Genomic DNA, 15906 nt, shown 5'->3' with positions numbered 1-15906 from the left:
AAAACCTTTTGGAGACAACCAGGTAAATCTGATTATGGACAGGGTTTCAGATAATATTACAGAATTACTGTCAGTTTTATTAGTTAATAATAATATTGTGGTTATGCAGTTATGGCCTTATTTTTTAGATGCACACTGAAGGATTTAGGAATAAATATCATGATATCTGTAATTATTTTTAAATATTTCAGAAAAAATAAATGAAGTAAATATGGTAAAATGTTACAATCTAAGTTTCAAGAATATGAATGTTTAACTATTTCCTCTACTTTCCTGTATGTTTTAAATTTCTCGTAACAAAATTTTTTGATGTTTTTCAATTCCATGACAAAGATTGCCTGATTTCCTAACCCTGCCTGAGAAGGTAAAATCAGAAAGTTAGAAGCAATAAGTGGAGAAGAAGGGGAGGGTAGTTGCAATGAGGCATATTCAGAGTTGCAAGGAATGCGAACCGATAGCCAACAGTAAGGGAACAGACATCAAGACAATACTGTACATAAAATGCAAACATAAGGTCTGGGGCCATCAAGATAGCAGTTATTCCACGGCTCTTCAGCATTACAAAGCAGCGTAATAATTAACAGAGATCAAGAGTCTCGTCTTGCTTTTTATTACTAACTGACTGCTTAACCATAGTCTTTTATCTTACATAAAAATGTTACCAAAAATTGAAAAGAAAATACATTACATATAATAGCACAACTCTACAACTAGCAATATATACATATACACTTGGCCAATATTCCCAAATGTCCATTACAAACGAACAACTTTAGATACAATGCTTTTGCATTTAATTAAGCATTTTCCATGTTCTTACTTATCACATAAATGCTAACAAGGAATGCACAGAATTTAATTAATGAACTCCTCCCTTATTGGAAGCTAATGGATTTTTCACTTTTACACACAGCACTGCAATGAACACCATTTCACATACCATTTTTTCCTTCTTTTGTATTATTTATTTGGGATAGTATCTCAGAAATGAGATTAATGGGTCAAAGGGTATAAACATATTACCAAGCTGCGTTCCACTTCATATTCCACCAACGCCAGAAGAGTACACTCATTTCATTACAACTTTACCTCAGACATTTGTTAAACCTTTTTCCCAACATTATAGAGGTATAATTGGCATACAAAAAAATTGCAGATAATTAACGTACAAATTTGGTGAGTTTGGACATAGGTATATTCTCATGTTATTATCATCTCAATCCAAGTAATAAATATACTCATCACCTCCAAAAGTTTCCTGGCTAAACTTTCATTTTGTTAATTCAGTAGTTCTAAAATAGTATCTAACTTTAAAATGCTAAGTAAAACAATTAACAGAAAAATGCAACATTTTTCCATATGCTCCTTCACCAAGAGCATTTACTCTTCTGTTGACTTTTCACAAGTCGTTTAACCTTCTGGGACTTTGCATGTCTCCAAAATGAGAAGACTAGATCAACCTCACTAGTGCTCAAAGAAGTAAAAATTAAAGGAAGAAGGGCCATTTCTCATACATAAGATTGGCAAATGTCAAGACAGATAGGTTACAGTGCTAACGAAATTACAAGGAATGGGCATTCTCATATATGACAGGTGAGTGCATGCATTTGAACCTAATCCGATGGTGTCCGTTAAAATTATAAGTATATATTTTAACCCAGACATCCAACTTTTAGGTCTATCCTTCAGAAACAAAGGCAACAGTAAGAATGAATATATGCTTATTACAGAATGGATTATAATGACAAACTAAAAAACTGGAACCACCTGAATGCCCATCAGTATGGGAATAGCTGAATAAATTAAGGCACATCTATACCATGGAACAGTAAGCAGGAATTGGGGCCGGGGTATTAACTTAAAATAGATCCAGGACCTATTGGTATGTAAGAAAGCAAGCTGCTTTGTAATGATCACATAATTCTTTTTTAATTTTTAAAGGAAAAACCCTAGCTGTGTCTTATAAGCATTTGTGTTTATCACTATAGAGAAAGGTACAGAAGATACAGCAAACTAATAACAATGATTCCTTCAGATGGGGAAAAAGGAGAAATGATTCTCTTCTTCATATTCCTCTACATTATTTGACTTATTTTTATTTGGCTTGTTGGTAATTTTTAAATGTCCACAGATGGTAAGGATTTTGTTCAAGGAAGATTGTACTAGATATCTCAAATTCCAATTAACTCCCAAAGCATATAATTCTATGAAGCGAGGTTCACAAAGAGGTCACTGAATCTTTAATGAACGGCTAAATTATGTGCAATATGCCACAGGAGTATGTAAGATAGTTTTGCAAGGTTTACAACAAAAATAGTTAATATTTTTAAAAGTTTTGACACAAAGGAATAACTAAAAAAAAATTACCGTATGTTAAACACCTCAGCCCCCCTCCCCAACTCTGGATAAATGAAACCTTATATTATCCAAATCACTGAGCTGTGCAAAAAATCCCACCAACAGTGTGTGAGAATATACACTGACCCCTTCTCCCACTCACTCCTAGATTCATTCTAGTGAATTGGCAGCAATCACGAAGAAAAGGATTTCTATTCTTTGAGTATCCAAAGAGCAAGAATCTTAGTCAATTTCCTGCCCAAAAGAAAACAGGAAGAAGCACTAAAGAGCATTCTAGTCTGTCTCTTCCAAGGGAAATCTTCTAATGAAGGAGAAAAAAACATTTTAGGAGGGATAGGCCCAGCCTTTGAATTTATCCAAGCTTAATATTTTAATCAATATGTGTTACAGTTCCAAAAATTTGACTCTTATCAACTGAAAATACTCACACAAACCTTAAAAGGACACTATCAGTGTTTCCAAGGGAGTGAAAGGAATGTCAACAGTGGTGACTAGGAACAACGTTCTCATGTACACCCATCGTAGAGAAAGTCATCATCCAAATTGGTCACTACTCACCACAGTAACGTGAGGGGTTTTAAATATGATAATCACTTGAAATTAGCATATGAAAAAATCAAACCTTTAACACTGCTCAATTAAATAATTCAAAATCTTCAAAGCAGAAAAGGAACATTTTTAAACATACCATGCCTACAATCTTCATCAGCTTGCCCATAGTTTTTCTGCAAAATAAAAGATACGAGATGAAATTAAGTAGTTCAAGGGCTGCTTAAAATAGAGATTTTATCAAAAAGAAGCTCAGCTTTGTTTCCAAGTTTAATCATTAATATTGCAAATTTAATAGTCACAGAGCAAAGCTAACTCATGTGCTCTGAGGATTATACAGTACTCTATAAACACCATTAACATACTTCCCTAGTCCATTTACTCACACTCCTACTTCTCACCTTCTCTAATTTCAAATCACCAGAACCTCCACCCCATCCTCATTCTCAGCTAATGACTTTACTGAGAAAATCAAAGACATGAGAAGAGAATTTCCATAGACTGTCACTACCACGTCCACCCGCTTCCCAGCACATTCTCTGCCTTCACCTGTTGCAGGTGAACCATCCATGCTCTTTTCTAAAGTCCATCCTACCACTCATGCAGACCTGCTCTATGCCCTACTCAAGAACATTACTCCAGGAAGCGTCCTCTACTCCTCCTCCATCATTCAAGTTTTGCTTTCTATTGGTTTGGTCGTATACACAAACATGCTTTTATCTCTCCCATCTTAAAAAATCCCTCTCTTGATTTCACTTCTCTCACCAGCTACAAGCCCAATTTTTTTGTGCCTCTTTGGGGCAAAACTCCTCAAGAATTGTCTATACTCATGTAATTCAATTCCTTCCCTCTGATTCTCTCATAAACTCTCTTTAATCAGATGTTCAGCCATCACTCCATGGAAGATATTTTCATGGAGGTCTCTCCAGTGACCTCCATTGTATCCAGTTAGATAAACAGTCTATATTTACACGTACCCAGTCAGATTCATAGTCACATCTCAGTCAATTCTCAGTTCTCACTTCTCTATTCATAGCAATTGACAGTGTTGAACATTCTCTCATTTGGATACACTTTCTTCACTTGGCTACCAGGACACCTTACTCTCTTAATTTTCCTTTACCTCACAGGTTGCTCTTCAGGTTGCTTTGCTTCTTCTCCCCAACCTGTTAACACTGTAGCGCCACAAGACTAAGTCCTGGGTCCTCTCCTCTTCTTTATGTACACTCATTCCCCTGGTGATCTGACCCAGGCTCAAGACTTTATATATCACCTATGGACCAGAGACTCTTAAATTAATATCTTTAGCCCAGACCTCTCTCCAAACTCCATTCTTGCATATCTGACTGTTTACTCGACATCTCCAGCTGGGTATCTAAATGACATTTTGCCCAAAATATGGGCAAATGTCAATATGCCCAAAACTGAACTCCCACTTTCCCCTACAAAACCGGCTCCCCATCTACAGCCTTTTCATCTCAGCTGAAGGAAACTCCATTTTCCAATTGCTCAGACAAAAGAACGTCAAAGTAAGTAACCTAGGACTACTCTCTATCTCTCATTCCCTGCATTCAAATTATAACCAGAACCAAACTACTTCTCACCATCTCCACTGCTACCATTTTGTCTGATCCACTGTCATCTCTGGCCTGGATTATGCCAATAACCTCCAAACCAGGCTCCCTGCATCTCCTCTTATCCCTTTATAGTCTATTCTCAACACAAAAGCCAAAGAATTCCTGTTAAATCAGATCATGCTACACCTCTGCTCAAAACCCCACAATAGCTCCCAACTTCAAACAGAATAAAAACCAGTCCTTACAGTGACCTGACGGGCCCCACAGGATCTAGCCCTGTTACCCTCTCCCCCTTATGCACTTCACTCCAGCACTATGGCCTCCTAACTGTTTCTCAAATGTGGCAGGCATTCTTCTACCTCAGAGTCTTTGCACTGACTATTCCCTCTGCCTATAACGCTCTTCCTCCAGATTATGAGAAGGCTCCCTCACCTCCTTCGCATCACCGTATCAATAAGCCCTACCTTGAGCACCTGATTTAAAATTGCAACCTCACCCCTAACCCTAGTATCCCCAATCTCCCTTGCTTTGTTCTACTTTTTTTCATGCAGATTGCCACCTTTTAACAATCTAAACTGTTTACTTATTTATAGTGCCTATTGTTTACTGTCTGTTCCCCTACTAGAAAAAGAACCATGAAGAAGTGATCGTTTTCTTTTTCGCCAAGGTATACCAAGTACCTAGAACATAGTATGCACATAGTATGCACTCAATAAATATTTGTTAAATGAGTGGATAATCCAAAATGCTGTACAATTTTCAAGGCTTAAAAACGCAGTTGCTTGCCATCAGAGATATTTAGCAATCACTAGCCTCTTCATTCATCTCTTCAGCCCAAAATTAGGTGATCTGCAGAGGGAGTGATGAGCAATAGTCCCCACTCAATGAAAGAGGCCATTTTACATGGTTCAGCATTGGCTTATCAACACTGTTCACTCACCAATTGCAAAAATGAGGCAATTCTGTAAAGAAGACTCTCAATTTTGATGCTTTCTATCTCCAGTGGACATGGCCCTGTGAAGTCAGCCATGGAGTACTGGCCAAGAGAAAGGAGGGCCTCTGTGCAGTGCTTGAGGGCCATTTCATAGTCCTGCCTCTTAAGTGATTCACATGCTTGTTCACATGACTTCTCAGCTCTTCTGTCTTCCATGACTCAGGGACAAAAATCCTAAAGACAGGGAGAAAGAACAAGAGAAGTTTTTTAAAACTTATGAATTATACAGTCTAGCCCCATTCCTATCTCAGCTAGCTATTATAATTATCTATCTGAATGGTTACTCTCAACGAGCCTTTTGTTCTTTTTTTTTTTTTTTTTGGTGAAAAAGATTGGCCCTGAGCTAACATCTGTTGCCAGTCTTCCTCTTTTTGCTTGAGGAAGATTGTCCCTGAGCTAACATCTGTGCCAATCAACCTCCGTTTTGCATGTGGGACGCTGCCACAGCATGGCTTGACGAATGGTGTATAGGTCCACGCCAGGATCCAAACCCGCAAACGCCGGGCTGCCGAAGCCGAGCTCGTGAACTTAACCACTACGCCACCTGGCTGGTCCCTAAACCAGCCTTTTGATCAAGGTCGCAGCTGAGCAGCAGCTATGATGCTACAAAATCTATGCTTCTCTTTTATATTTTATCAAAACTGTACTAAGATCCAAGCAAAACGTTAACTGCAAGTCAGGATAATACCAACAATACATCAAATTTATAAATGAGACAAATTTATAAATGAAACATGACTTTGACTGCAGAGCACAACAAATCTTGGAGGCTTCTCTTTGTTTTTTTTTTAACCAGAAGGTGCAGAAGTGTTTCACATCCAAACCTCCCAATTTCAGTCAAATTCTGTGACTGTGACTGCAGAGGATCAAAATCTATACCATGTAGGATTTTTCCCACCAATATAAAAAACTGACTAAAATGCAAGTTTGAACTGCCTATTAATTCAATTCAGTGAATAGTTCCTGAGGCCAGGCTCTGTGCTAGCAGCACTGAATTAAAAGCTGGAGCACGTCATCCCTGCTTTCCAGAAATTCAGACTCTAGCAAGAGAGGCAAAGCACAAATGAACAATTACAAGAAAGACTTATTCCATCTGCCGAAAGGCATGAGCTGGCCTTGAAAGGTGAACAGAAGTTCAGCACACAGAGATGATACGGAGAGCATATGTGAGCTATTCAGAGAGAAGAGTTCAAGAGAAATCACCAAGAGGAGAAAGTATACAACTTAAACTCCAGGTGTGTCAGAGGAGGAGGAGGAGAAGCTATGAGTGACCTCAAATGCCACAAGAAGTGAGGGCTTTATTCCATAAGCAATGGAGCATGATGGAAAGTTTTTAAATAAGGAAGGAATGTATCATATATAAATCCTGTGAAGAACTGGTGAGAAGCAGGCATTACCGTTAATAAGAGACCACTATAATAGTCCAAGTAAGAGATGCCAAGAATTTAAGAGCGGCCTCTCCCTAGCTATATCACTTATATAGCAGGGAGCAGAAAACCTGGGCAGACAAGACCTAAAACCCTTCGACCTGACAATCACAATACTGCTTCAGAGGATCACACGTGCTGCCCTCTTGTCAACAGATCTGTCAGGCTTGGAGATTGCTTTTCCTGCCTGCTCCCACCTTACTCACTCCTGCTCTTTCCTAACTTCCACCTCACCACTGGCCCCAAGGTACTTATGTGTCCCTCCCTCCTCTCTCCAGCCTACACATACACTCTCTGCCTGACCTCTCTAGCTTTTTTTTTTTTTTTCTTGTGAGGGAGATCAGCCCTGAGCTAACATCCATGCCAATCCTCCTCTTTTTTTGCTGAGGAAGCCCGGCCCTGGGCTAACATCTGTGCCCATCTTCCTCCACTTTATATGGGACGCCGCCACAGTATGGCCTGACAAGCGGTGCATTGGTACGCGCCCGGGATCCAAACCCAGGCCACCAGCAGCAGAGCGCGCACACTTACCTGCTGTACCACGGGGCCGGCCCCTCTCTAGCTTTGATAATGACAAATTATCCACCCTCTCCTAGCTGTTCTGCAGCCATCTGCTGCCTATATACTACAATGAAAGATGGGGGGAGCAAGTTGTTGATGGGTAGCCAAAAGACAGCAGTGAATAAAGCACAATAATGGACATCAGAAGAGGTCTAGGCCCCTTCAACTTTTGAGATTCTTGGTATATCAAAAAAAGGTACAAATATGGGATGAGGAAGAATTCAAAAAGGACTTCACTATTTGTCAGCATTTGTTAAATATGGGTGGTACATACATGGGGTACAACATAATATTCTCTACTTTTCTCAGTTTGAAATTTTTAATTAAAAAATACCAAAACATAGTTTTCAAATTTACAGGATATTTTAAATGTTTACATTTAACAAATCAACACTTTTAACATAAAAAATGAAATCTAATTGTGTTATTCACAACATAATCCAACAAATATTCAGAGTACTGTATCCTCAGTCTTTATATGGCCTCCCTTTAAACTTCCTCAGCTTTCCTTCAATGAACTATAATTCCCAGTTTGGTTTAAGAGAACTTAAATATTTTTCAGTTATAGTTGGCATTTATGCCCCTTATACAAACACACATTAATCTGGGTGAAATCAATTATCAAACAAAAATAAAAAATAATGATTTCTATACTACTACAGTGACTTTGTCCATTAGACACAAGAATGGCATTACAAGCTAATCACTAACTAATTACATATAGACCAGAGTTGATGCTATTGACATTTTGGGCTTAATAATTCTTAGTTGTGGGAGGCTGTCCTGTGCATTGTAAGATGTTTATCAGCATCCCTGGCCTCTACCCACTAGATGCCAGTAGCACATCTCCCAACTTGTAACAACTAAAGATGTCTCCAGACATTAACAAATGTCCCCTGGGTGGTAAAAATTGTTCCTGGTTGAGAACCACTGATATAGACAAGCATAGTGTTTGCTTGCTAGATAACAGCAACAGTAGATGGATAAATCCATGGATACCAAAGGCCTTAGAACTAGCAAATCTTCCCTATAAAACTGCCAGCCCACACCTAGAAAATATTACAAAAAGAAGTAAAAAGAAAAGAAAAACTAATAGTGTACAAGCTAAAATCTTTCCTAGGGAAAGAATGCAGCACAGTGATCCAGAGCACAGGCTCGGAGCCAGAGGACTTGCATTCAAAACTCACCAGCTCTGTCCCTCACCAGCCCCATCACTCACCAGCTGCGTGGCCTGGGGCAAGTGACTTAACCTCGAAGTACCTCAACTTGCTCACCTCTAAAATGGCCAGAAGACAACTAATTCCCACCGCCTGTGGTTATTGTAAGGATTAAGTGAAATAATATGTGTAAAGCACTTAAAAGAAAGCCTGGCACTCAGTGAGTGCTCAAAAGTGATGGCTATTGTTATGTCCCTAAAATTTCAAACTTTCTGTATATATAAAGTGGAAATCACTTTACTGATTTCAACATACAATATTGTATTTCTAGAAAATAAAATATCACTCTATGTAACTACTTTACCTACTTGACAGAGGAATTATTTTCAACTATTTCCTCTGTCTCAGTAAACTGATAATGATTATGTAAGAATAGCCATTGGAGAAATAAGTGCATTTGTATGTCACTGATAAAGACAAGCTAACCTCTAAAACTGGCTACGAGGGGAGGTCACAAAGACTACTGTCAACATTAGTCACCAAACATATCAGCCAGGGAGACCTCCAACAACATTAATATATAAGTAAACATTAGGGGCAGAACTATTAATTTCAGGAACTTTGGGGGGAAATGACTTAATTTAGAGAGTTAAAGTCTCAGATACATTAGGCTCAGATACCTACCTCAGAAGTGGATATGAAAGTTTCTACCACAATCACCTTTGTTAATCAGATCCTGATAACTAGTTTCTAACTAAGACCTACCTGAACCTCACTAGAGGGGTACTTTACTGTAGTGTGGATCTCAGTACAAAGCAGGTCTCTGTTCAACTGTTTTCTTTCGTCGTGCTGAAAACAGCATGACCTTGCTAGATGTGCTCCCGCTGAAGAAGATAAAGTGCTTTCTCAAATATAAAATAAAAACTGCCAGTCAAAAGTCAAAATGAGAAATGTCTCAGGCCATGCTAAAATGGACTACAGAAAATACTTAGTGAGATATCTAGAACTACTTCTCCTGTAAGAGGTCAGTTCCCAGATACACCTCACCGTGTAGCTGACATTCTTGTCTTGGATACACAGATACATCTACAGCATATGATCTGCTGCCCAGTCAGAAGAGCCTGACCTAAGGGCAGACACTGACCAAACTGGGTTTATAAGAGCCTCTCCCCTGGGGACAGAAAGGCCCAGGGAATGGAAGTCACTGGAGCTGAGTCACATGAATCACACCAGTGTAGGAAGAAGCACCACACCCGCCCATCGTGAGGTCCACCCCATCTGCCTTGATTTTTTCTCTTCCTGTTAAAAATTATGCAACTTTTATCAAAAGCATATAAAACACTGTACCTTTCTGCAAACTCCTACTCCTGTGGGGAATATGGACTTAGAGGATGTAACTTTTTAGGCAAGAAAGCTGGAATTAGAAACCAAGATTCTAATCCAATTCCATTAACTCCTGTGATCTACTGCTGACCCATAAAAAGAAACTAGCATCTCATTAGCTGCTTGGCTACCCAGTATCTATTCTTTTTTCAGGTAATAAAAGCCCACAACTCCCCTTTGAGAATTCACCTCTCCCCCACCCTCAGTCCATGTGCTTCCTGAAGAGCTGACTCCACCAAGAATTCAAGGATGTCATGTGACCAGAACTGGCCAATCCAAGTCTCACAGCCTCAAACACAGGATTGGCTCAGGGTAAGATCTGTGACCACATACGAGCCAATGAGACATCATGAGACTTTTGCTGAGGCTTCTGGGAAAGAGACAGGGGCTCATTCCTGCTGAATCTAAAATATGAGTGGCTACAGGAGTTGAATATGGTGCCGTCATTTTTCTAACATACAACTGAAGTCTATATAGGAAAAGGCAGAGTTGATTCATGGGGAGTAAATGAGTCCTGATGACATCACTTGAGCCCTGAATCCAGCTAGCTGTGTCTAAACTTCGCAGTTAGGTGAGTCAAGAAATTTCTTTCCAGCTTGAGCCAGTTTAGGTTGATATTTCAGGCAGTTAGAGCTAATCTAGATACAGATATAGATATATATGATTAGTACTCCACAAGATGTGAAAAACCAAATAAGCTGATAATTGTCTTGTAAAACAGTGTATATACACGATTATTAATAACACTGGTCACAGTTATTGATTACTAATAACAATAAGTATAAAGAGAAATGGCATGGAAGAGAAATGGCTTAGTGTAATATTTGGTTATTCTGCCTCTTGAAAATATAATTCCAAAACAGTGGTTTAAACAACTTTATCATAAAGCTATTTCAGCAATAATAACAAGAACCATTTACTGAATGCTAACCGTGTGCTAGATGCTGCTGAAAGGACTATACTTATGTATTCTAATTTAATCCTCAGAATGACCTTATAAGATGGATATTATTATCATTATCATTTACAGATAAGGAAACTGAAGCACAGAGAAGTGAAGTTACTTACCCACAGTTACACTGTAAATAAGAGAGGCAGGATTCAAATCCAGACAGTCTGGCGCAGCTCATGCTTTTAGCCATGACACTGATTCTGAACCCAGAAACAATCAAGGTTTAAAGCTGTACTAACAGAGTAGAAACTCAAACTGAGGCACCACCAAAATCATCAAATGTGAATGTAAATAAAATATTACCATTTTAACTCTGGAACATTCTTCCTACATAGTTCTGCATTATAAAAGTATACATATGTTAACCACGTTAGTGATTACCATTTTAAAAAGTGTGAAAAACCTCACAAACCTAAGCCAATCATCTCCTTTGGTTAAACAAAAGTCCTGTGTGTCCCCAAGACTAAGGAGTATATCAATTAGCACCACCTTTTTATAAAATGATAACATTTGTACCTTCCAGAAAAGTCAACTTTATGAGAACATTGCTATCACTAAGTTACTTTTCACCACTTTTTTGAACAGAACTTGTTTTAAAATCTATCCATGTTAGTACAATCCAAAAAAAGAAAAAAATTTTGATAAACTGGACTTCATTAAAATTAAACATTTTTGCTCTTTGAAAGACACTGTTAAAAGAATGAAAAGACAAGCTAAAGGCTGAGAGAAAACTATTTGCAAATCAAATATGTGAAAAAAGATTTGTAGCTGAATATATAAAGAACTCTCAAAACTCAACAATAAGACAACAACCCAGGGCCAGCCCCGTGGCTTAGCGGTTAAGTGCGCGCACTCTGTTACTGGCAGCCGGGGTTCGGATCCCAGGCGTGCACCGACACACCGCTTCTCCGGCCATGCTGAGGCCACGTCCCACATACAGCAACTAGAAGGATGTGCAGCTATGACATACAACTATCTACTGGGGCTTTGGGGGAAAAATAAATAAAAAAAAAAAAAAAAAAAAAAAAGACAACAACCCAATTAAAAGCAGAGCAAAAGACTTCAATAGACACTCCACAAAGAGGATATAATGATGGCAAATAAGCACATGAAAAGATGTTCAATGGCATTAGTCACCAGAGAAATGCAAATTAAAGCCATGATTAGATACTGCTACATACTACTACATGGTTAAACTTAAAATATTGGTAGTATCAGTGATGTGGAGTAACTGGAATTCGCATATATTACTAGTGGGAATGTAAAATGGTCTAGCCACTATGTAAAAAGGGTTGACAGTTTCTTACAAAGTTAAAAATATACTCACAATATGACCCAGCGATTCCCTCTCCCCACAGACAGCACCCTAGAGAAATGAAAACTTATGTTCACAGAAAAATCTGCACACAAATGTTTACAGCAGCTCTATTCATAACTACTAAAAACCGGAAACAACCCAAATGTCCTTTAATAAGTGACAATAGAAAACTACTCAGCAATAAAAAGGAATAAACTTTCAATACACGCAATAACTTAGAAGAATTTCAAAAAGAGAGTAAAAGAACCCAGTCTCAAAAGCTTACACCCTGTATGATTCCATTTGTATGATATTCTCAAAAAGACCAAGTATTGGAATGGAGAAAAGGTCAGTGGTTGCAGGGGTGATGGGATGGGAAGGGGTAACTATGAAAGGACGGCATGAGCGAGTTTTCTGGAGTGATGATACTGTTCTGTGATGACACTGTATCCTGATTGTGGTGATGGCTGCACAAACCACACATGTGTTCAATTAATAGAACTGTATACCAAAAAAAAAAGTCAGTTTTACTGTATGATAATTTTAAGAATAAAATTTTTAAAGTATTGTTAAAATATGCATCTCAATGTCACAATGCACATCGTTTTTAAAAACCAAAAAGAAATAGATACAGAAGGATAAGTTTGTTGTTAATAAATGAAAAACCTACACAATTCCCTTTCCGCGCACGTAGGCTTTAGAGGCAAGAATGGAGCCTCAGAAAGAATGTCTCCAAATAGGACAATCATTGAGTTTACTTGGCACAAAATGTGGGATACTTTTGAAGAATTCCATAGTAGCTAAATAACTGGTCCAGGACCAAAGGTAAATATTGGAAGAAAAATGAAATCAACAGTGTACCACAGAGGTGGTAGGCATACTGGCCTGGACTAAGACATTTTCAGTAACAGATCCTAAGAAGGGAGGTGATTTATAAGCATCATTCTGTTCCCACTGTGGACTTCTTTCTGTAACAGTATGACAATAACCACCAGACCACCATGAAATCAAGTCATGAAATGTACTCTTATTTTTAAAACATCAGTTATCTTTCTTAAATTAACTTTTCTTGTTAATGTAGTCATGGTCTTCTTTTATTTCAAAAGACCTAAATCTTATTTGATTAGAGACAGACTTCAAAGAACAAAAGTAAACTGTGATCAAATAGCAGAAGCCAACAGTAGTAACTAAAATTTCTTCAATCTAAATTGAAGATGATATCTGTATCTCTGTGTTATACATTTGTCTCCATTAGGAAAAAAAAAAACTATCTACCTCATAATTAACTCAGATGGAATGAATCAGACTGCATTTGTAAAGGTTTTAGAAGACTGAGGAGTTGGGCTAAACATTACCACCATCTACTTTGACAGAAATTACTAACATCCATAATCGGTTCTTGATTAGATCTCAAATTATCTTTAATTATTAAACTATATAAACCATAAAACCATAGGAAAACTTAAAACACAAACATAATAAATACATAAGTTTCGGGCTGGCCCCGTGGCTTAGTGGTTAAGTGCGTGCACTCCGCTACTGGCAGCCCGGGGTTCGGATCCTGGGCGCGCACCGATGCACTGCTTCTCCGGCCATGCTGAGGCCGCGTCCCACGTACAGCAACTAGAAGGATGTGCAACTATGACACACAACTATCTACTGGGGCTTTGGGGAAAAAAAAAGGAGGAGGATTGGCAATAGATGTTAGCTCAGAGCCGGTCTTCCTCAGCAAAAAGAGGAGGATTAGCATGGATGTTAGCTCAGGGCTGATCTTCCTCACAAAAATAAATAAATAAATAAATAAGTTTCTCTACATAACTAACAAAACAAAAATTTAAACAAAAGAAGAACTGCTAGAAAAAAACTAGAGATTCACATTTCTTAAAAAGTCAGTAATTTACCTTTGATCTGCCTCATACATTATTATTTTCCCTCTGGAAACTCAATTATTATCCTGAAAACAAGACTATACTAGAAAGTAAATGTATTGTGACAAAAGAAAGAAAAGCCAGATTGACACATTACTGAAATAACCCACATGACATACCCCAGCAGAGTAAAGCATATCAGAACACGCCCCCTTCCCCTCACTGGGTAGCAGGGCTGTGGTGAGACCCTGCAGCTAGTAAAAGTGTGTCATGCTTCCTCAGGGAGGAAAAAAGTTAAGAATCATTATTCTGGAGATGGCACAGTGGTTCTGAAATGCCTATAAAATAATGTCCAAGCTCATTACTAGATATCCAGGCTACCTACAGTCTAGCTACAACCTAACTTTCCCACCACCTCCCATATAGGCCCTAAGGACAGTCAGGCCTCTGAGTCTCTGACAATGCCCTTCCCTCAGCCCGAATGTCCTTTCCCTCCTCTCTCTGGACCTAAATCCTACCTAGCTTTAAAGGAACACTTCAAGGCCTACTTCCCTAAGTCACTCTCCTCCCAAACCAGCGTTACTTCCTGTAGGATGATTTGGCCTCTTAATCATTTATTATCTTGGATTAAACATATCATGTAAGATGCCTTATCTGCCCAACACAACTATCTTATAAATAAGTCATATTTTATATCATTTCTATCCCCATGACAACCTTTCAAGTCACTAAAACCATTCAATAAATATTTTAATTGAATTTCCCAAAGAGATGACCTAAAATAACCTAAATGCAAAGCATTCCAAAAACTGTCCTGTACCAAATTCAGTTCTCATTAGAATGCTAAATCATAAAGAGGAATGTTGTATTATCTTCAAATTTATCTGCTTTTATCGAAAACTGGAATCTGTGATGGTTGTATAGGATGTAGAGACAAAATATTCTGTAAAATAAAAAAAGTTTTATTTATTGTACTATGCTTAATATTGTCAGACTTGCATTTTTCTCTAAACTCTTATAAAATCACTGAGTATGCAAGAAGCATTAGAAGAGAGACTAAGTCTATTGAGAAGAAAACTAGAAACTAAGATCATCAATCATATTCTGCTTTGAATAATCTCTTTCTAAAGAGGTAAATTCTCCTAAACTCCAGAATGAATGGAATTCAACACGGCAAAGTAAAATGTTTTAAATACATTAAAAAAAAAAAGTCCTGATGGGCTTTCTACTATCTGTTTTAGTTACTAAAATGATAAAAACAAGAAAAACTAAATTTAAAAAAAGTTATATCAACAGCTAAAATTGAGAATTTTTTTTTCCATTTACTACTTTGATTTCTCCTGACCCATTTTTTAGCATTTTCAGCAATTCTGGAGATACCCTTCTTAGTTTCAAAAATTCTAAATTATTTCTTGAAGAGTTTGAGCCTCCTCCCAAATCATTTAACATGTTTACTAATCAATAAAGATATGAAAAGACAAAAAATCCATATTTACAAAGCAAGCAAATTATATTAAAAGAATGACTTCTAGAAAGGGTTGCTGCTTGCCAAGAAAATTTTATTATAAAACATATTCTATTCCTTGGATTTCTTCATTTTTCCTTCCAGATTATCTGTGTAGACTTGTAAACAAATCATAATCCAGAACAGTTGAGCTTTTTAAATAAAACATAAATCAATCTAGAAGAACCAACTGCATAGTTAAAACAAAAGGGTATTACCCCCACTACCACCATCATTATCCCTCTTAAAGGCTGTCTTCAATTTACCAACAGTCTATGC

At 37.8% G+C, this 15906-nt stretch overlaps 1 protein-coding gene across 8 annotated transcripts in view; it reads right to left on the bottom strand.

Annotated features, from left to right (window-relative positions):
• HELZ (helicase with zinc finger) overlaps positions 1-15906 on the bottom strand; it is a 155921-nt gene that overhangs the window by 122647 nt on the left and 17368 nt on the right. For 4 of the 8 annotated variants that reach the window (XM_058561403.1, XM_058561408.1, XM_058561402.1 and 1 more), the window contains 2 exons: positions 5425-5652; positions 3047-3083 (listed from right to left, as the gene is read on the bottom strand). In XM_058561403.1, coding sequence (XP_058417386.1) covers positions 3047-3083; positions 5425-5634 — 247 coding nt within the window. In that variant the 5' untranslated portion in view covers positions 5635-5652. Of the gene's footprint in view, positions 1-3046; positions 3084-5424; positions 5653-9388; positions 9508-11074; positions 11159-12285; positions 12325-15906 lie in introns of all 8 variants that reach the window. The other 4 variants (XM_058561406.1, XM_058561405.1, XM_058561404.1 and 1 more) reach the window with 4 other exon arrangements.

The sequence above is a fragment of the Diceros bicornis genome, chromosome 18 (assembly GCF_020826845.1).
Source record: "Diceros bicornis minor isolate mBicDic1 chromosome 18, mDicBic1.mat.cur, whole genome shotgun sequence".
Lineage (NCBI taxonomy): Eukaryota > Metazoa > Chordata > Mammalia > Perissodactyla > Rhinocerotidae > Diceros > Diceros bicornis.
This window is presented reverse-complemented; position numbering and strand designations above follow the sequence as displayed.